The following is a 22,407-nucleotide window of genomic DNA, read 5'->3' on the forward strand; positions in this document are numbered from 1 at the left end:
GAAGTATATCACTCATACATATAAACATACATAAACAATAAGTCTGTAATAATAGTTGTGAACTTATATATATGATATCATACAGGACTCTAATAACTCACCCTACTACCAATAACTTTGATTGTTGTTAGGCCTTTTTAACTAATGATTAAAGAACATTGTCAAAATATTACTACTAACCAAAGTATTTTTCCCCCAACCAACGCTATTATTATTATCTTTATATCATTATATATGAACATACATAAACAATTAAGTGTATAGTAAATTTAGGAACTTATTAAGCAAACATACATAACATCATACAGGGATCCCATACATCAACCCTTCAACACCTTGCATTGTCTGAGACGTTTGTTACAAATTATGAAAGAATATTGTCCAGATCTTACCTACTTATCTTAATCTTACATTTGGTGTGTTTTTCTCCCAGCCCACCCTATTATTAATTTTTTAACAATATTTTTTTATGACAGAATTTGTAAACTTATAAAACAGTCATGCATGTGTGCAGAATTCCAAACAACATCCCTCCATCAACACACCACACTGTGGTAGAACATTTGCTACAGATAATACCATCTGATTGTTACCATGTCCATATGTACATTGACTCACATTTTCCATATTGCCTCTTTATCAACCAGTACATTTTTGCATAGATGCAAGAATATTATTACTACTAGCCACAGTCCATAGGTCACTCTAGCTGTATTTTTCCCATGCATCTCCACATTCCCAACACCCTGCAGTAGTGATATACATTTGTTCTAGCTAACAGAGGACACTCTTCCATCTGTGCCATCAGTGACAATTCTCATCCACCTCTTGGTTTACTGTACTATCCAGTTCCTAGATTATTCTCAAGCATTCTATCAATTGGCATTTACCAAACTAGACTACCATTTTCAGTCATCCCCATTTATAAACTAGCTGTTACTCACTGTGTGTTACCATCCACTCTGTACATTTCTACACTTTTACAGTAAAGCTATTTAAAACTTCTACATACATTAAACATCAGTAGTCCACTCAGTCCTTCTCTTATCTCCTTTAAGAATCTACCACCTACCACCAGGTCTTGAAGATATTTTCCTATAATTTCTTCTAGAAGTTTTATGGTTCTTTTATATTTAGTTTTTTGATCCATTTTGAGATAATTTTTAGATAAGGTATGAGATAGAGGTCCTCTTGCCTTCTTTCAGCTATGGATGTCCAATTCTTTCAGCATCTTTTGTTGAATGGATTGTTCTGCCTGAGCTGTGTGAGTTTCACAGGCTATTCAAAAATCACCTGACCATACCTGTGAGGGTCTGTTTCTGAACCGTAAATTTGGTTCCATTGGTCTGTTATGTCTGTTTTTTATCACTATAGGTAGGTAATATGATTTAAAGTCTGGAGATGAGGGTTCACTTTTCCTTTTTATGATGTTTCTTCCTATCCAGGACTCCTTACCCTTCCAAATATATTTAACGATTGTGTTTTCAATTTTTTCTTTAATGCAAGTGGAATTTTTATCGGGATTGCATTGAGTCTGTATATCAATTTACGTAGAATTTGACATTGATGATATTTAGTCTTCCAATCCATGATCATGGAATTTTCTTCCAGTTATTTAGGGCTTTTTTGGATATCTTTTAACATTGGGTTGCAGTTTTCTGAATGCAAGTGCTTTACATCAGTCATTTGGTTACGTTTATTCCTGACTCTTTGAGTTTTGTCTATCATATTTTCTTTTCACCATTCTTTGGACAATTTTAGTTACTTTTATTGATAAAATCTTCATTTCTAGGCTCTCTTTCAGGCTCCTCTCCCCTGTCTTTTCTTTTCAGGCTCTAGTATACCTTTTAGGATTTCTTGAAAATCTGGTCTCTTGCTTAGAAATTCTCTCAGTTTTTGTTTATCTGTGAATATTCTAATCTTGCCCTCATTTTTGAAAGACAGTCTTGCTGGATATAAGATTCTTGACTGAAAGTTTTTCTTTTGTAGTATCTTAAATATATCACATCACTGTTTTCTTCCCTCCATGGTTTCTGGTGAGAAACAGCACTGAATCTTATTGGGAATCTCTTATGTTGTACATTGCTTTTCTCTTGCTGCTCTCAGAATTCTCTTTGTCTTTGGCATTTGACTTTCCGATGACTTTGTGTCTCGTAGTTGGTCTATTCGGATTTTTTTGGATGGGAGTAGGTTGTGCTTCTTGAACATGGATATTTATGTCCTTCAATAGGGTTGGGAAATTTTCTACCATTATTTCTTCAAATATTCCTTCTGCCCCTTTTCGCTTCTCTTCTCCTATTGGGACTCCCATGACACATATTTTTGTACACCTTTTGCTGTCATTTCGTTCCCTTAAAATTTGTCCAATTTTTTCCATTCTTTCCTTCATCTGTTCTTTTGTTCTTTCACAGGCCATTTCTTCAAGCTCACCATTCCTTTCTTTTGCCTTCTCAAATCTGCTATTATATCATTCTTTTTTTTTTTTTTTTTTTTTAGGGCTTCTGACAGGCCTGTATTGCCCCCGACCACCAACAGTTTCCCAGTGTCATGCTGGCCTTCTGGGTCTCCCCAGCCCACTCTGAGGAGCTGTAAAACATGGCTCCAGTCCTGCTCTTTCCTCTGGGGAGCCCGAGGCACTCCCTGGGCACAGGCAGTGTAGCAGAGGGTCCTCAGTGTGAGAAGCAGGAGGACTGGGCAGCCTCTCAATGGAGGAGGGCTGCTTCAAGGAGAAGGGTGGGATGCAAGGGACTCCTGAGTTGGGATGGCACCAGTGGCAAAGAGCACAGTGATAGCAATGATTATGCAGATGATGACAATCATCTTCACGTTCTTCTACTAGAACTTCTGCGCCACCTTCTGCGATATGGTCTTGAGGTGCTCAGATGTGGCTTCCAGATCTTCTGTCCAAGTTGTCTCCTTGTGCCAGGATTTGCTCCATGTTCTGGGTCATAATATTCTTGACCTCCTCCACCTCACACTGCAGATCCGCAGGCGGTCATTTCCTCTGCCTCCACTGGTCTCTCCATGTCTCCCCAGCACCCAGAGCTGGTCACAGCTGAGCTCAACCTCTTTGGTTTCCTCCCCCAATGTTTTTTTAATTTCATTTATTACACCTTTCATTCCCATAAGGTCTGTTACTTTTCTATATATACTTTCAAATTCTTTGTGCTTATCCAGTGTCTTCTTAATATCCTTAACATCTTTAGCCATCTCATTGGCTTTACTAAAGAGATTTGTTTGAACATCTATGATTAGTTGTCTCAGCTCCTTTATGTTATCTGGAGGTTTATCTTGTTCTTTTAACTGGGCCATAACTTCTTGTTTTTTTGGTGTGGATTGTAATTTTTTTGTTGGTGTCTTGGCATCTGGTTTTCTAGAGTATTTATCCTGGGTGTAGTTTTTCTCTTTAGTTTATGACTCCCTTCCCTTTCTCTCCTGCTGGTCAGGCGTAGGAGCCAGGGTTATAATTGGTGCTTTAAGCTGTGGAGGCTCAAGGTGCCCTCCTTGCACCAGGCCAATGAAGCTTCTCCCCACTTTGTCCTTTCCCAGGGCCAGGGACAGAGCCCCAGCTGTGTGGAATAATTCAAGTCATACAGGCCTAGACTGTAGTTGCCCAGAGAGATCTGATGAGGCTTCATGCCCCTTTCTCCCCTGCCTGGGGCGGGGATGGAGCTGCAGGTGTGGACAGCAATCTCTGCAGTGCAGGTCGAAGTTGACTGCAGTTGCCCTGGTAGACTTTCGATTTTCAGTCTCTGCCAGCCAAAGTTATCTGCACTTACCTGGATAGGCTGTTGCAGGGCCTGCAAGCCTCCTCCATGGCAGAGGTGGGGATGAAGCCTAGGCTAGGGCTGCAAGCCAATCTGGATGAAAGAAACTGGTTCCTCCCATCACTGTGATTTTTAGTCAGCCTGGTTCCCCTCAGGCTGGGGGCGGAGTTAAAATCGTGGCCACCGGCCTCTTTCTAACTCGAGCAGATTCACACTCCAGCTGTTCCCAGAGTTCTATTTTAGCCAGCCGAGTCTGCCAATCACTAGCCGAAATCGGCAACTAACAGTCTCCTCTTCCCCTGTATTTGGGAAACGGAGCTTCCAGTGCCAGCCACAGAATTGTGCCTGAGGCAGCTTGGCTGGTAATTTCCCCGAGAGGCTGGTGCAGGACCCTGCAGCTTTCTCCCTGCTGGAGGTGGCACTGAGGCTTAAGCTAGAGCTGCCATGTGATCTGGATGGAAAGAAGCTAGTCCCTTCCAGCTCTGTGATTTACAGTCTGCCCTGCTTCCCCTCGTGGCAGGTGCGGAATTAAGATGGTGGCTCCCAGCCTCTTTCTGACTGAGGCAGGCTCAAACTTTAGCTGTTCTCAGAATTGTACTTTAGCTGGCTGAATTTACTCATCAGTAGCTGAAGTTGGTGCCCAGCTGCCTCTTCCTCCCCCAGTTTTGGGAAGTGGAGCTTTCTTTTTTTTTTTTTTTAATAGATTTTTTTCCCTTTTTTTTTTTTTTAAGATTTATTTTTATTTATTTAATTCCCCTCCCCTCCCCCAGTTGTCTGTTTTCTGTGTCTTTTTGCTGCGTCTTGTTTCTTTGTCCGCTTCTGTTGTCCTCAGCGGCACGGGAAATGTGGGCGGCGCCATTCCTCGGCCGGCTGCTCCCTTCTTCGTGGTGGGCGGCTCTCCTTATGGGTTCGTGGGGCTCCCCTACGCGGGGGACACCCCTGTGTGGCAGGGCACTCCTTGCGCGCATCAGCACTGCGCATGGGCTAGCTCCACACGGGTCAAGGAGGCCCGGGGCTTGAACCGCGGGCCTCCCATGTGGTAGACGGACGCCCTAACCACTGGGCCAAAGTCCGTTTCCCTGGAGCTTTCAATTTCAGCTACAGAATAGCTCCTGAGGCGGCTTGTGCCTCCAGTGGAGGATGGGTACCGGCCTCTATGGCGTGGAGTGCTCTACTTAACGAATCTTCTCTGCAGATGGGCAGTCTCCTTCCATTCCTTCAAGGATGTGGCAGGATGCTCTTCTGCCCTCCTGGAGCCCCCAAACAGGTGCTTCAGCTAGGTCCTGGTAGCTCTGGGTATTTACTAACTTCCCTGTAGCAGGAGCTGACTCTAGGAACTCCTTATTCTGCCACCATCTTGCTGGTTGTCTCTGTACTAATCATTTTTTACATAACGTAAGCATATTATTATGAAAACTACCCATATAAAAGGCATTTAGGATAAATATTTGAGCAAAATGTGTAAGGTCGAAATTTTTCACTTTTGTAATCTGACCAGAATTTTAAAATGCAAATTGTAAAAACTTGAAGGAAATGTAGAAAAATAACAAGCCAAAGTATTCTGTTTGGTTAATTTTACACTTTGTGAGTATAGTTATTTCTTTTAAATATTTTCTTTAACTTTTTATTATGAGTATCAGAATTAAATTTTTTTTACTAACATGAGGAATAGTTTAACATTTTTAAAAATCAGTTTTATTGAAACCTATTCATAAACCATAGAATCCATCCAAAGTGTACAATCTGTGGCATTTTGTATAATCAGAATTGTGCTTTCATCACTTCAGTCAATATGAAATGTTTCATTACTCCAATAATAACAATAATAATAAGTAAGCAAACAACAAAACTCTGCCACATGGTAGGGACCTCTCAATCTCTTAATCTGCCATATATAACTGCTAATCTATTTCTGTCTTTCTAATTTATTTGTACTTACGTTTTGTATAGATGGAGTCAAAGAGTATGTAGTATCTTTGTCTAGTTTCTTTCACTTAGCATATTTCCCTTTTTTTTTAACCATTGATGGAAGATTTCTAATATATTACAATTCAGTATTGTCTGTCGTTTGCTTCAGTTGTATTTTTCTTAAATATCATTGTGATACTAACATCTTGTAATATTAACACACATTTGGCCTGTTTTGGAGAGAAACAAATCTATATAAGCACTAGTAACCATACTTACTTTTCACATGAGGGTTCACTATGTTATGCAGTCCCATGTTTCATTTGTTAGCTTTGCTTCTAGTGATGTATAGGACTTTAGACTTTCCCTTTCAACTACTGTTACAACCTTATATTAGCACTGCTAATTACAAATACCATGCTTGCTTTCACCATTTCTATTCATTTCCAAAAGTTTGTAAATGACCTTTTTACCAGTTCTGCCCAGATTAACCCTCAGCTTTCATTCTCTACCCTCATTCTGTTTTCTGGTGACCTATATTCTAATTACTAACTCCATGAGTTTACACAATATATTTAGTTGATTATAGTACAGTCATACAGTAATTGTCCCTTTGTGTCTGGCTTGCTTCACTCAAAATAATGTCCTCCATGTTCATCCACATTGTCATCTGCTTCACAACTTCATTTCTTCTTACAGCTGAATAAATATTCCATTGTGTATATATATATAGCACAATTTGTTTATCCATTCATCAATTGATGAACAACTGGGCTGCCTGCATCTTTTGCCACTGTAAACATTGGTGTGCAGGTGTATGTTCGTCCTGCTTCTGTCAGTTCTTCTGGGTATATACTTAGTAGTGGTATTGCTGGGGCACATGGTGGTTCTATATTTAACTTCCTTAGGAACTACCAAAAAGTCTTCTACAGTGGATGCACCTCTACATTCCCACCTGCAATGAATACGTATTCCTATCTCTCCCTGTTTTCTCCAACACTTGTAGTTTTCTGTCTTTTTACTAGTGGCCATTCTAATAGGTGTGAAATGAGATCTCACTGTGACTTTGATTTGCATTTCCCTAATACCTAGTGATGTGGAACATTTTTTCACGTGTTTTTAACCAAAGTCTTTTCCACATTTTTTATTTGGCTTCTTTTTTATTGTTGAATTGCAATATCTCCTTATGTATACATCATGGATATTAAACCTTTATCAGATATATGATTTCCAAATATTTTTTTCCCATTGAGTCAGCTGCCCTTTCACCTTCTGCATAGTCCTTTTGAGATGCAGAAATGTTTAATTTTGAAGCAGTCCCATTTATTTATTCTTTTGTTGCTTGTGCTTTGGGTGTTTACCCACCTGCCACAAGGTCTTGAAGATATTTTCCCACATTATCTATTAGGAGTTTTATGGTCCTGGCTTTTCTATTTAGGTCTTTGATTGATTTTGAGTTGATTCTTGTTTAGAGAGTAAGATGGGGGTCCTCTTTCATTTGTTTGATTATGGATATCCAGTTCTCCCAGTACCTTTTGATGAAGACTGTTTTGTCCCAGTGAAGTGGACGTGGTAGGACTGTCAAAAATCAGTTGACCATAGAGGTGAGGGTCTACTTCTTGTCTTTCAATTCTAGTCCATTGATCAATTTGTCTGTAGTCAAATGCCATGCTCTTTTGACCAGCTATCTTTGTAATATGTTTCAAGATCAGGGAGTGTGAGTCTTCCCACTTTGCTCTTCTTTTTTAGAATGTTTTTGGCTATTTGGGTCTCCTTTCCCTTCCAAATAATTTTGGTAATTGCTTTTTCTTTTCCTATGCAGTAGACTGTTGGAATTTTGATTGGGATTGCATTGAATCTGTAAATCAGTTTAGGTTGGATTGACATCTTCATGATATTTAGTCTTCCAGTCCATGAACACAGAATGTCATTCCATTTGCACAGGTCTTTGATTTCTTCTAGCAGTGTTTTGTAGTTTGTGAGTATATGTACTTTACATCTCTGGTTAAATTCCTAGATATTTGACTCTTTTTGTAGCTTTTGTAAATTGACTTTTAAAAAAAATTTCCTCCTCACATTTTTCATTATTAGTATATAGAAACACTGCTGATTTTTGGTGTGTTAATCTTGTATACTGCCACTTTGTGAAACTCATTTATTAGCGCTAGTAGCTTTGTTCTTGGTATTTAGAATTTTCTAAATAGAGCCGCATCATCTGCAAATAAGAGTTTCTTTTTCTCTTTTTCAATTTGGATGCTTTTATTTCTTGTCTAGCTGTTCTAGCTAGAACTTCACAATGTTGACTAACAGTGGTGACGGTGGCCATCCTTGTCTTGTTCCCAATCTTAGAGGGAAAGCTTTCAGCCTTTCCCCATTGAGTGTGATATTGGCTATGGGTTTTTCATACATGCCCTTTATCATATTGAGGAATTTTCCATCTAGTTCTACCTTTGAAAGTATTTTTATCAAGAAAGTATGCTGGATTTTGTCAAATGCCTTTTTGCATCAATCGAAATGATCAAGTGTTGTTTTTTTTTTAACTTGTTGAGGTGGTGTATTATGCTAATTGATTTTCTTACTTACCAGGAATAAATTCCACTTGGTGTATAATTCTTTTGATATGTTGTTGGATTCTATTTGCAAGGTTTTTTTGTTGAAAATTTTTGCATCTGTGTTCATTAATGAGAATGGCCTGTACTTTTCTTTTCTTGGAGTATCTTTTTCCTGGTGTTAGAGTGATGTTGGCTTGATAAAATGTGTTGTGTAATTTTCCCTCCTCTTCAGTTTTCTGGAAGAGTTTAAACAGGATTGGTGTTTACTGAAATGCTTGGTATTATCTGTGAAGCATCTCGTTCTGGAATTTTCTTTGTTGGGAGATTTTTGATGACTGAATTGGTTTGTTGAGTTCTTGTTTTTCATATAGAGTAAATGTAGATGGTGCATTTCAAGTACTTTGTCCATTTAATCTAAGTTGTCTAATTTGTTGACATACAGTTTCTCATAATATCCTCTTAGACTATTTGTGGGGTCAGTTGTAATGTTCCCCTCTCATTTCTGATTTTATTTATTTGCTGCTTCTCTCTCTCTCTTTTTGTTAGTCTAGCTAAGGATTTGTCAGTTTTTCTTGATTTTTTCTAATTTTTGTTGTTGTTCTTAATTTTGTTTATTTCTGCTCTAATCTTTGTTATTTTTTTCCTTCTGCTTGCTTTGGGATTGGTTTGCTGTTCTTTTTTTAGTTCCTCCAGGTGTTTGGTTAGGTTTTTGATTTTAGCTCTTCTATTTTTAGTATGGGCATTGAGGGTTATAAATTTCCCTCTCAGTAATGCCTTTCTTCTTTCCCGTAAGTTTTGATAAGTTGTGTTCTTGTTTTCTTTCACCTCAAGATATTTACTAATTTCTCTTACAATTTCTTTAGCCCTCTGATTGTTTAGAGTTTTGTTGTTTAATCTTCATACCTTTCCCATGTTTCCCCTTTACTGCCTATTATTGAGTTCAAGCTTCATTCCATTATGTTCCTATAAGGTGCTTTGTATAATTTCAGTCCTTATTTATTGATACCTGTGATATGATCCAGCATGTCTACACTGGAGAAAGATTCACGAACATTTGAGAAGAGTGTGTAACCTGCTGATATGGGGTACAGTGTTCTGTATATATCTGTTAGGTCTAACTCATTTATCATATTATTGATGTTCTTAGTTTTATTGGAGGATCATCTGTGGCGGCTTGCTCGGTCGGTAGAGGTGGGGTCTGGCTGCGGACGAGGGGTCGGTCCAGCTCTGGACGAGGGGTCGGTCCCGCTTGGGACGAGGGGTCGGTCCCACTTGGGACGAGGGGTCGGTCCGGCAGCAGACGAGGGATCGGTCTCACAAGGGGTTGCGCGGTTCGGCTGACGGGGTCGCCCGGAGAAGCAGGCGACGAAGGGGTCGCCCGGAGAAGCAGGCGACGAACTGGGGACAAGGGAGGCCAGGCCCTTGTCGGGGGCTCTCAGGACTGGAGGGCGCACGGCAGAAGAACTACCGCGGAGACGAGGTAAACACGCGGGTCCACTTTATTGAGGGAGAGGCAATAGTTTTATAGGGGCTGGGGAAGGCTGATTGGTTGAAGCCACGCCCTGTTCTGATTGGTTGCCGGCAAAAGGTCAGTGGGCGGTACTGGATGGGGGAGGGGTGGTGGTTAGGGATTGGCTGTCGCTGTTGCTGGGGGAAGGGTCAGGGTTTAGGGATTGGTGGCTGCTGTTGCTGGGGTGGAGGACAGACTTGAGTTTCCCGCCCACGCCTGGCTGTTGCTGCTGTCGGGGGAGGGGAAAAGGGCAGACTGGAATTTTCCGCCCTGCGCCTGCGCAGGGAGAAAGAAGAAGAAGGGTGCTGCCCTACAGGCATCGTGTGGCGCCATCCGGAAGGAGGGCGGAGAAAGAAGAAGAAGGGTGCCGCCCTACAGGCATCATGTGGCGCCATCTGGGAGGAGGGGCGGCCGCGGAAGCATGGCTGCCGAGAAGGGGAGACCCGAGGACACTCTGCGCCCATGCCGAGCTTCCTTCAGGGGTGGCGGTGAGTCCGACCAGCCACCCTATTATGGGGGCAGCGGCTTGGCCTGCCGCGGCTGCTCCCCCGCCAGGCCAGCAAACCACACTTCAGCCCGAGGGGTGACCGCAGTCATCTGTCCAGATGTTCTATCCAATGCTGAGAGTAGTGTATTGAAGTTTCCAACTACTATTGTAGAGACATCTATTACTCCCTTCAGTTTTGCCAGAGTTTGCCTCATGTTTTTTGGGGCACACTGGTTAGGTGCATAGATATTTATGACAGTTACACCTTCCTGGTGGATTTTCTCTTTTTATTAATGTGAAATATAACTATTTCGCATTTAAATTCTGTTGTGTCTGATATTAGTATAGTTACCCTGGCACTGTTTTACATACTGTTTGCATGAAATATCTTTTTCCAGTCTTTCATTTTCATACTATTTATATTCCTGGATCTGAGGTCAGTCCCTTGTAGACAGCATATGAATGGTTGATATTTTTTATGCATTCTCTTAGCCTATATCTTGATTCTGGAGTTTAATCCACTCAAGTTCAGTGTTAATGCTGTAATTGCATTATTTACTTCCACCGCTTTATTCTTTGGCTTTCATATGTCATATCTTATTTTTGTCTGTTCATGTACCCTTTTGGTTAACCTTTCTGATAGTCTTCTCTTCTATACTCTCCTCCAGGCCTCTCTGTACTGTCTTTTCCTTTCATGCTGTAGGGCTCCCTTTACTGTTTCCTGCAGAACCAGATTCCTTTTTACAAGCTCTCTTAGTTTCTGTTTATTTGTGAATTTTTAAAAAAAGATTTATTGTTTATTTCTCTCCCCTCCCCCCCCACCCCTGTTGTCTATTCTCTGTGTCTATTTGCTGTGTCTTCTTTGCCCACTTCTGTTGTTGTCAGAGGCATGGGAATCTGTGCTTCTTTTTTTGCGTCATCTTGTTGTGTCAGCTCTCCGTGTGTGTGGCACCATTCCTGGGCAGGCTGCACTTTCTTTCACACTGGGCGACTCTCCTTACGGGGCACACTCCTTGCGCATGGGGCTCCCCTAACCAGGGACACCCCTGCGTGGCACGGCACTCCTTGTGTGCATCAGCACTGCGCATGGGCCAGCTCCACACAAGTCAAGGAGGTCTGGAGTTTGAACCGCGGACCTCCCATGTGGTAGATGGACGCCCTAACCACTGGGCCAAGTCTGCCGCCCTATTTGTGAATATTTTGAACTCACCTCACTTTTGTATCTGAAGGACAGTTTTGCCACATAAAATACTCTCTCTTGGCAGTTTTTCTCTTTCAGCATCTAATGTCATATTGCTGTCTTCTCATTTTTATGGTTTCAATGGGAAATCTACATTAAATCTTACTGGAGTGTCTCTTTTATGTATTGGTTTGCTTCTTCTTTGCTCCTTTATCTTTGGCATTTGACATTCTGAATAGTATGTGTTTTGGAGTAGGTCTATCCGGATTATTTCTGATTAGAATCTTGAGCTTTTTAGACATGTGAATTCATGTCATTCATGAGAGTTGGGAAATTTTCAGCCATTATTTCCTCAAATACTCTTTCTACCTCTTTTCCTTTCTCTTCTCTTTCTGGAACTCCCATGATACGTAAATTGTTCGTGTTATTATTCACCTCCCTGAGGCCTGTTCAAGTTTTCCATTTTTTTCTCTCTTCTGTCTTTTCAAATTCAGCTGTTCTGTCTTCTACATCACTGATTCTTTCTTCTCTGATTTAGAATCTGCTGTTGTATGCCTCTGATGTGTTTAAAAATTTATTTTATTTCTCTCCCCTTCCCCCCCCCGTTGTCTGTTCTCTGTGTCCATTTGCTGCATGTTCTTCTTTGTCCGCTTCAGTTGTTGTCAGCGGCATGGGAATCTGTGTCTCTTTTTGTTGCGTCATCTTGCTGCATCTGCTCTCCGTGTGTGCGGCGCCATTCCTGGGCAGGCTGCACTTTATTTCGTGCTGGGTGGCTCTCCTTACAGGGCGCACTCCTTGTGCGTGGCGCTACCCTACGCAGGGGGCACCCCTGCATGGCACGGCACTCCTTGCACACATCAGCACTGTCTGTGGACCAGCTTCACGTGGGTCAAGGAGGCCCGGGATTTGAACCACAGACCTCCCATGTGGTAGACGGACACCCTATCCATTGGGCCAAGTCCGCTTCCCTCTGATGTGTTCTTAATCTCACCTGTTGTGTCTTTCATTCCCATAAGCTTTGTTATTTTCTATTCAAGTTTTCAGACTCTTCTTTGTGCTTGTCCAGTGTCTTCTTGATGTCCTTTACCTCTTTAGTCGTAGTCTTTCAACTCCTGATTTGATTTAGGAGATTTGTATGAAAACCATTGATGAGTTGTGTCTAATCCTGTGCCTTATCTAGGGCTTTGATTTGTTCTTTTGGCCGAGGCTTATCTTTGTTTTTTCTTAGTATGGCTTGTAAGTTTTTGCTAATACTTAGGTATCTGATTATGACAGTGAGTTTACTCTGATACTCAGTTTCTCTGTCTTTCATAGGGATTTAGTGGTGAATGGCTGTGTGTTACCACTGTTCTTTGATTTTTGGTTTAACTTGTACGTCTTATTTTTGTCCCTGTTTAGTCACAACCATGAACCTAGTAATGGGTTGCAGATCAATTACAAGAGCCTTGGGGAGTGAGATTGTAAATCCTCGGAAAAAACTTTTTCCCCTCAAACTGTATCCAGCTTTATTAAAGATAATTTTCATAAATAATCATGGCATTTCAGGTATTACTCTTGAAGTAAGATGGTGGGCCTTGTCTCTCCTTCCGTCTTCCTCTTAAGGCACTGTGGGCCCAGCTTCTTCTGATCTAAGCTGTAGGGTGGCATGGGTTTCTTTCTTTCCTGGTTTCCTCAGCTCAGCTGCTCTGTTCTCTTCAGTTGCAAACTCTCAGGCAAATGGCTTATCTTTCTTCCCGAGGCTGCAGGATCAGAGTTCTCTTGTTTGCCGTGTCTATGGAGCTCTCTGGCTGTGCCGCCTTCTGTGTCTTCTTGTGTGAGTTCCCTTTTATATCAGCCCACCAAGGGGGTGGGGATTTAACCTGAGTTACACCCTACTAATGTGGTCAAATCAAAGCCCTAACCTTAACATAATTTAATCAAAGACATCTCAGCTGAATCTAATTTAATCAAAGGGTATCATGCCCAGAGGAACAGATCAATTTACAAACATAATCCTTATCTTTTTTGGGGTTTATAAATAATCTCAAACTGCCACAGACATGAAGATTTTAAAAACAGATTTTAGTTTTTCCATACCACAAGGCATTTGTGCTATGGTGGCTAATGTGAATCAGTGTAATGGAATTCCTTCTCTTGGGAGTAAAGAGGAAGTCTCTCAAAACTAGAGGGGCAAGATGTTTTCTCCCATATCAGTCCAGCTTTGGAGATGTTCTGTTTCTGCATTTACCTCTTCCCCCCAAATCAACAATGAAGTGTTCTGTGTGCTAACAACATTGCTTTAAAAAAACAAAACTAAACTAAACTAAAACAAAATACATTTTAATAAAACTTGATGAAAATAGTATTTCAAACTGTACAGTCACCAGAAGTGCACAGTTGTCAAAAATGTACACCCTTCACTGGACATCCCCATCATCTTGAGCTTTCTGTGCCTGATGTTTTGTCATCTTTTTTCTGCAGGGTTATTTCCTCTTTGCCAGCAACAGCTATTCCCTCTCCCTTTGGGTACCTTCTCTCCCTTCTTTGAGGGACCTTTTTATGCTTGGGTTCTGGCTTTGGAGGAGCAGGTTTAGCAGATCACCTTACACATTTTCTCTGTGGTTTGTCCTTTACCATGGCTTTATCTTCTTTAACATCTCCTTCAATCTTTCTCTTGGGAATGATGGCAGTGGCAGTGGGACATGGGTACAGGATGCGGGATTACAGTGGCATGTGGGCTCTGGTTTATCCAGGGGTTTTTCCTGCCTTTTCTTCTTTCTGCTCCCCTAATAATCCTCTTTATTTACTTTTTAAAGCCCTTGCATGTACTCTTTTGGTCTGCCAGCAGATGGTGCCTCTTTGGCAGAGCTCTCCACTCAAACCCTGGTTGGAAGGCATTTCTTTTACTCTGACGGGTCGAATGGTGCAGAAACAGTGTGACAGAGAATTCGCCCTCAGAGCCAAGCCTGATCATTCAAACATTCTCAGAAGCTACCCTCCTCCCTTGGCCAGCTGCCCCTCCCTTTTCCCGGGGAGGAAATAAATTCGCTGTCCTCAGCAACCAGTCCATGTCAGTAAAGAGGTGTTTGAGACGGTAGGATCTCTTTAGTCCCCTGCTGGCTCCTAGGACAAACAATGACAGGGCCCTATCCAGGCTGGAAAGCCATGTACTAATGGGACAGAGCAGACCAAATTTGTTGGTTGCAGGGATGAGCCTCCCTGGCATCAAGGGATTACTACCAAGCACTAGCTGGTGATGCAACTAGAAAAAGACCTTGAATAAAAGGGGGAAATGGTAAAGACAAATGAGTTTATATGGCTAAGAGACTTCAAAATGAGTTGGGAGGTCATTGGAGGGGTTGCGCTTACGCACATCTCAGCAGGATCTCAGAGACAGCCAAAGTAGATACAACTCCAGATAGTGGTGCTCCTGAGGGTTACAGAGACACCCAGGTTCTATGGTCATAACAGATGTCTCTGGAGTTCATGCCTTGTGAGTGGGCCCTACTTTGGAATTGGTGTTCTTGAGTGTGATGGAGTTGGACTCAGGTGTGACCTCTCTGCACATGCCTCTTCTGTAATTTTCATTGAACCTGTGGTTGGCGCTGGGGTTGGTGTATTCTCAGAAGACTTGAATCTCTGGACTGTCTATGTGCCAGCTGGGCCCTGAACCTCAGTAGAGTTGCAGCACCTTCTCTCTGGTTCACTGGACTTACCCAGGTCTCCTAACAGGGAGGTGAGGGTGGTCAACCACCACACCAGGGAACTGAGAGAATCTACAGCTGTAAGCAGGAGAATTCTGTCCATCAGTCATGTGTGATCCAAGCACCCTCTCGATTTGAAGAGGAGTGGACATTGCCATCCCAGGGTCCTCAGGATGGAGGAATAAAATATGGTTTAGAGTGGACTTACTGGTATTCTACTATAGAATTATTGTGACTCTAGTAATGGAAGAAATTATATCATTAATATGGAGACAGTGGCCATGAGAGTTGCTGGAGGCAGGGAGGGGGGGAAAAGAGGTGTGATGTTGGGACATTTTTGGGACTTAAGAGTTGTCCTAAATAATATTGCAGGGACAGATGCAGAACATTATATGTCCTGCCATAACTCAGTGAAGGGACTGGGAGAGAGTGTAAACTACAACATAAACTGTAATCCATGCTGTATGGCAGTGCTCTAAAATGTACTCATCACATGCAATGAATGTACCACGCTAATGAAAGAAGTTGTCGATGTGGGAGGAGTGGGGGGTGTGGGAAGTGGGATAAATGGCAACCTCTTCTATTTTTTAATGTAACATTTTGTGTGATTTATGTATCTTTTAAAAAAAGATAATAATCGTAAAGGAAATTGAAATTAAAAAAAAATAAAGCTAAATAGGCCATGGGCTGCATCCTTCCCTCTCCTCTTTCCTGGGGGAGGTGGTCCTCTGTGACCCCCTCTGTCTTTAGTTGCTGGTCAGGGACCAGAGAACTCAAAGCCGATTGCTCCAAGGGTGGGGAGATGGATATCAGCAGCTACAATTGTAGCTGTTATTCACAAATCTTTCCAAGCCTTTTCTTTGCCCTCCTCTCTTCTGTGTAGTGTCCAGCTTTCCCCTGGTGTCCTGAGCCCTAGAACAGTTTTCCAAACAGTTTTTGCCTGTCTTCTAGCTATTTTTGTTGGAGAGAAGTGAATCCTGTATCTCTCTAATCCTCTGTTTTCTTGGAAGTCCATTTAGTTTTACATTTTTAGAACTTAAAGCATAAATATATGCTTTTGAAAAAACAAATATAGATTACAAGATAGAGAACTGGTATAGGTCATCAACTTTCAGAATTAATGGTAGAGTGTCTGTAGAGGAGAGTAACATGGATTTGAAGAACTAACATACTAACTGAGGGAAATCCATAGGGTGACAGAAGATGGTAAGGAAGCTGAGGCTGAGGAAGCTTCAGTAGAAGTCAGGTGAGCAGGAGAAAACATGGGATGTCTTGCTTTTTCCCCTTTTCCCCTTTAGCTTGCTTAGGATGGATCACTGAGCCTCATTACTACTGTGAAGCAGAACAACAGCACTCTAGCCTAAGTTGAGATAATATTGGGCCAAAGGCCAATGAAATGATGAAAATGATGAAATTCACATAGGCAGATCCATAGTTCCAAGCACTCTTTCTTCTTCCCCTTTGTTCTTAATACCTAGATGACTAGAGGATTATAATTAAGGGATCTGCTCTTTGAGAAATGATCTGAGGGGAGATTAACTGAGATTCCCTGAGACAATGGAGTGTTTGCTGGAGGTAAGTACCCAGTCCAGCATCCCTCCCCACTAATTTCTCCAAGAGAAACATGAGGCCTCCTGGAAATTAAATTTTCCCCTAATATACATTTACCAGACATGGTAACTGATCCCCACCTCCTTTTTGTAGCCTGAAACTTTAGGTCACAGGCAAAAATATCTAGATACCAAAGGAAGAAAATAATGATAAAATAGCACTAAGGAAATGAAAAGGATAATAACAGCAATCTGAACACAGTAGTATTAATGGAATAGACATATCAATAATTTGAAATACACATAAAAACTATCCTCAGAAAGTCAAAAGAGGATGTTGGTAATATGAAACAGGAACAGAAAGTCATGAAGGAGAAATATGGGCGTAAAAAATATAGTGGTTCAGAAAAGGATACAATAGGGAAGCAGACGTGGCCCAGTGGTTAGGGCGTCCGTCTACCACATGGGAGGTCCAGGGTTCAAACCCCAGGCCTCCTTGACCCGTGTGGAGCTGGCCCACGCGCAGTGTTGATGCGCGCAAGGAGTGCCCTGCCACACAGGGATGTCCCCCGCGTAGGGAATCCCCACACGCAAGGAGTGCGCCCTGTAAGGAGAGCCGCCCAGCACGAAAGAAAGTGCAGCCTGCCCAGGAGTGAGGCCGCACACACGGAGAACTGACACAAGATGACGCAACAAAGAGAAACACAGATTCCTGTGCCGCTGACAACAACAGAAGCAGACAAAAAAGAACACACAGCAAATGGACACAGAGCGGACGACCAGGGGTTGGGGAGGAAGGGAAGAGAAATTAAAAAAATAAATCTTAAAAAAAAAAAAAAAAAAAGGATACAATAGATGGGACTTTCTCTTTAGGCCAAGATGAAATGAGAGAGACAGGATTTACCCCCCTGCCTGAAACAACAACCAAAAATCAGAAATATTATCTGAAACAATGCTTTTTAATACACTGGGCAATGAAGGACAATAATCCCTGGGAATTGAGAAAGAAATGAGATGAGTCTTATGATTACTGTACTTTCTGCTTTGAGAGAGTTTCTAGGCTGTGGCATAGGGTGGAAGAACCCAGGCTGAGCCCAGCAAAACTGTGAGCTGGGAAATGAAGTCAGGGGAGACCAAGGTGACCAGAGTTCGCAAAGCAGTAACTGTTGGAAACTGAGGCACAGTGGCCTCACAAGGAGAGACATGCTGTCTCCATGCTAGTGCGCTCCATTGCTACACTTGCACCCTAAGGAATGCGATAATTAAGAGTTCCTGGCAGATGGGATGAAGCACCGGCAGGTGGAATGAAGCTGTTAAAGGCTGAAAGAAAAGATGAGCACATACCTTTTGTAGTGAATAGAACACTTAGACTTTGTACCTTGAGATAAGATTTTTTAAAATTCCTTAGATTATGGGTAATGCTGATACTTAACTGCATGTTGCTGCTTGTTGTCACGTAGGCTTCATGTTCCTGCTTGTTGTCACGTAGACTGGGGGTATATAGAGAGCCCCTGGTAAACAATAAAGTTGTCTGATGAGTCTCTACTCATCTCTACTCATCCCTGATCCCAGCTCTCTCATTCTTTCTTTCCTTCTCTTTATTTCACCCTCCTTTTTCTCTTTCTTTCATTCCCGATACCCTTCTGGTCCAAATCTCCAACAAGTAACCAACAGGAAAGCATTCTAGAGATCTACAGAAAGGGATGAGGGCCTCTTTCCACTGGAACAGTGGGACTCCTCACAGCTCATGAAAAACTTCATGGTTTTAGGAGCACTGCATCTTGTTTCAGCTGTGGGGAATAATTAGCACTAGACTGTACTGTTCTGATCCCACCTAATAAATCTTTGTGTTTTTTTTTAAAAGATTTATTTTTTTCTTTCTTTCTTTCTACAACCCTCCTCCTGCAGCCCACCCCCCGTTGTCTGCTCTTTGTGTCTGTGTGTTCTGTGTTTGCTTGTCTTCTCTTTAGGCAGCACCAGGAACCAATCCCGGGACCTTTTGGAGTGGGAGAAAAGTGCTCAATCTCTCACTCTGCCTTAGCACCCTTGTCTGCTCCATCTCTTATTGTCTCTCCTCTGACTCTTTTTGTTGTGTCATCTTGCTGGGCCAGCTCTCCACTTGGGCCAGCTCACCGGGTGTACCAGCACTCCATGTGGGCTGGCTCAGTGTGCGGGCCAGCTTGCCTTCACCAGGAGGCCCCGGGAATTGAGCCCTGAACCTTCCAAATGATAGATGGGAGCCCAATTGCTTGAGCCATATCTGCTTCCCCTAATAAATCTTTAAAGCAAGACTAGAAAGGATCAAACCGTTTTCATCAAACTTACTACATCCCAGCACAAAGTTCAAAAATATTTATTAGAATATAATTTGTAGGAATATAGTTTAGTATAATGTAGAAAATATAATTTATAATGTAATATAGTATAAAATACAATGTATCAAATGCAATAAATTCTAAAAATGTAAAAATGAGAGTTTATAAGAGAACTACAAAAAAAACTAATTGGTCATGTTGGAGGATTCTTGGAAATGATATTTTGAAAACTGGTATGGTAAATAAAGTGAAAGAATCAAACATTTGCCTTTTCCATACAAACTTATATTATTAAATAATAGATGAGAGGAAATTTGTGGTCTTAGCTTCCTAGAGCTGTTGTAACAAATTACCACAAACTGGGTGCCTTAAAACAACAGAAAATTATTGTCTCATAGCTGTGAGTGCTAGAAATCTGAAATCAAGTTATTGGTGGGGCCATGCTTCTTCTGATGCCTGTAGGCTCTGGTGGTGTCCCGACAGCAATCTTCTGCATTTCTTGGCTCATAACATAATTCATTCTCTGCCTCCATCACATGGCTTTCTGTGCCTAAATTTCAAATCCTTGTAAAGTATACCAGTCAGTGTATTAGAGCCCACCCTAATCCAGTTTAACTAATAATATCCTCAAAGACCCTATTTCCAAATAGGACCACATTCATAGACTGGGTTTAGTAATTGAATATGTCTTCTATTTGGATATAATCCATTCTATAACGTTTGTCTTTGTTAGATGTATTACATTTAGTAAGTATGATATTGGGCGTTTGTTTCAAAATAATATGGAATAGGGAAAGTAGATTGTGGAGCAGGTTGTTGGAGTTAGGTATGCATTGGAGTTCATCATACTATACTATTTTTGTGTATTTCAAAAAGCTCCATAATAAAATGTTTGCTAAACTAGGAAGAGGTATGCTTAGAGAGCTAAACTGGATAGATAAAAGAAAAAAGAAAAACACCTAGAAATATGTACTGTTGACTTTCTGGGCAGTGTTTTAACTTTTGTCTTTTCAGTTGAGGTAAGTTCTTTTTTGAATGCAATGCAAAGTTTTTTGTCTTAAGTGTAAAAGTTCCTACAGAACCATTTCAGTAACTTTTTCCCTTTTAGGGAGGCAGTATATCACAGTGGTTAAGAGTAAGAAGTCCGGAATCCAAGTGTCTGAGTTCAAATCTTAGCTCTGCCATTTTTATTGTGACCTTGGAACATTACTTAACCCTCTCTGTGCCTCAGTTTCTTCATCTGTGAAAAAGTAAATGAAGTAGTATCTACCTTATTGGTAGGTACATCTGTTAATTAAATAAAAACAAATTTCGTAGAACAGAGCCTGACAGAATAAATGCTATACGAGTCTAGCTATTATTGTTATGATTCTAGTATTTTAGTCTTGTACAAAGTGGTAAAGAAAAAAAAAATTCCAAAAAACAAGATAATTATCTGAAGCAAAATATTCTTGATAACCCTAGCTTATACCTGAGTATCAAAGTTTGAAGACCTTACTTAAAACTTTTGATTTTAGTTGCTCAAATAACAGATCATCACCAGGTTGCTTCCTATGTATAAAATGTTAAATTCACTGTGTTTAAGTATGGAAGCTAGTATGACTAGTTATATTTATCCTCTTTTACTTTCTTAATCTTGATGCTTGCTTAAATATACGATTATTTTTTTTTTTTGGCTTTTTAAAATCTGAATAGCCTTGGTATCCCAAATATGAAACCTTGAGAGAGGAGATTATAAACTTAGTTATTTTTCTAGTTTAGCTAAGTTATTTTCTTTACAATGGTTCTAAATTTTCATAAGCCAGTAAATAGTAAAGAAGAACAAAATAAATTTCTTCCTGTATTAGTTTTCTCTTGCTCCCCTAAACAAATTATCTAAAATTTAGTGGCTTAAACAACATCTGTTTATTGTCTTACCATTCTTTAGGTTGGAAGTCTGCCAGACTTGGCTGGATAATCTGTTTAGAGTCTCATAAAGCTGAGATCAAGGTGTTGGCAGAGCTGTGCCCCTTTCTGGAAGCTATGGGGATGAATCCATTTCCAAACTCATTTAGATTCTTGGCAGAATTCAGTTCCATGTAACTGTAGAACTGAGGCTCTCAATTCCTTCTTCGCTTTTGGCCTCCTTCTTCCGTCATCAATACCAACAAAAACATGAATCCTTCTCATGCCTCAGATTTCTCTGACTTCATTTCCTTATCGCTCCTCTACTTTCAGGAAAAGAAAGTTCTCCAGTTTTAAGGGCTCATGTGATTAGATTGGGCCCACCTGGATATAATTGAGATAAGCTCCCCATCTTGAGACCCCCTTTGCCTTATAATGACATGTTTACTGGTTTGGGGGATTAGAATGTGGACATCCTTGTGAGGCTGTTGTTATGCTTTTTTACTACCTTTAAGATTCCTTGGAGTATAGTCACTATGTTTGGTTCAATCTTAAAAATAAGATTTTTATTTTAAATTTTACAGGTTTTTTATGTTGACTTTGGTGAACTTTTATGTACTTTACATGAAACACCTTATGTTATAACTACTGGAGATACGTTCTATGTTCCTTCAGGTAAGAATAATTAAAGACATTTTATTCCACTTAGTTACAATATATATAGTTGCTCATGGGCACCACAGAATGGAGGCCACAAAATGAAGTGTAGTGTGACTGATGCCAATGCATATTTTAGTTTTATCATTAAGTATATTAGTGTTTCAATACATGAAAATTGAACAAGAATTGTTTATTCCTATATTTGAAATAATGAGTAGATATGTTATATCCCAGGGTAGAAGATAAATTATTTCCCCTATGTTATCTCTAAGACATTATGTGATCAGACAGTTTTTTAGTGAATTATTTTAAAAATAAAGAAAAGCCTGCTCTCAGTTATTGAAGAGTACAGGTTTTTGGAAATAGAGATTTTAATTTGTTCATTCATTCATTCAGCAAATATAACTGAAATCTACTATAGCCAGGCATTACTCTAAGAGTTTGGGATAAGTAAGTAAACAAAACAGGCAAAAATCCCTGCCCTCATGGAACTTATATTCTAACAGACAATGCTATTATTTTTTTAATATAGTCTTTAGTATATGCCGGCACTTTTACAAACATTTTGCATTTATTAATTCAGTTTATCTTAATATGTATAAATTTCTTATATATGGAAGTCTCAGTGTAGTACTTAAGGCTAACAAACCTGTCTTATGTCGTCCAGTTGTATCTTTGCTACTATGTGCTATCTAAGCTTATTTAATAGTAGCATTTCATTTTTTTAACTTTGAGGTTTTATTTTACTTAACATTTTGCCAATTTTACTGACATATATAAGTCTTTCTGTTTGGGGTAATCCATCACAGTTCTAAAGACCTAATAAAAATATTTTACGGGAAAATTTTGTTTTCCCTTCCTGTACCCTTATTTCATCTCTGCTTCATTATCAAAATGATGTGAAGTTTATA

General features: G+C 40.6%; 1 protein-coding gene across 6 annotated transcripts in view; it reads left to right on the forward strand.

The window, feature by feature from the left end:
* The window catches only part of CENPC (centromere protein C), a 151,681-nt gene that overhangs the window by 84,045 nt on the left and 45,229 nt on the right, over positions 1-22,407 (forward strand). For 4 of the 6 annotated variants that reach the window (XM_004466867.5, XM_058297684.2, XM_058297674.2 and 1 more), the window contains one exon: positions 21,421-21,511. The exons of the other annotated variants lie outside the window; for them this stretch is intronic. In XM_004466867.5, the coding sequence (XP_004466924.2) occupies positions 21,421-21,511 (91 nt within the window). The remainder of the gene's footprint in view (positions 1-21,420; positions 21,512-22,407) is intronic. 6 annotated transcript variants of the gene reach the window in all.

This window comes from Dasypus novemcinctus, chromosome 1 (assembly GCF_030445035.2).
Source record: "Dasypus novemcinctus isolate mDasNov1 chromosome 1, mDasNov1.1.hap2, whole genome shotgun sequence".
NCBI classification, from domain to species: Eukaryota; Metazoa; Chordata; class Mammalia; order Cingulata; family Dasypodidae; genus Dasypus; species Dasypus novemcinctus.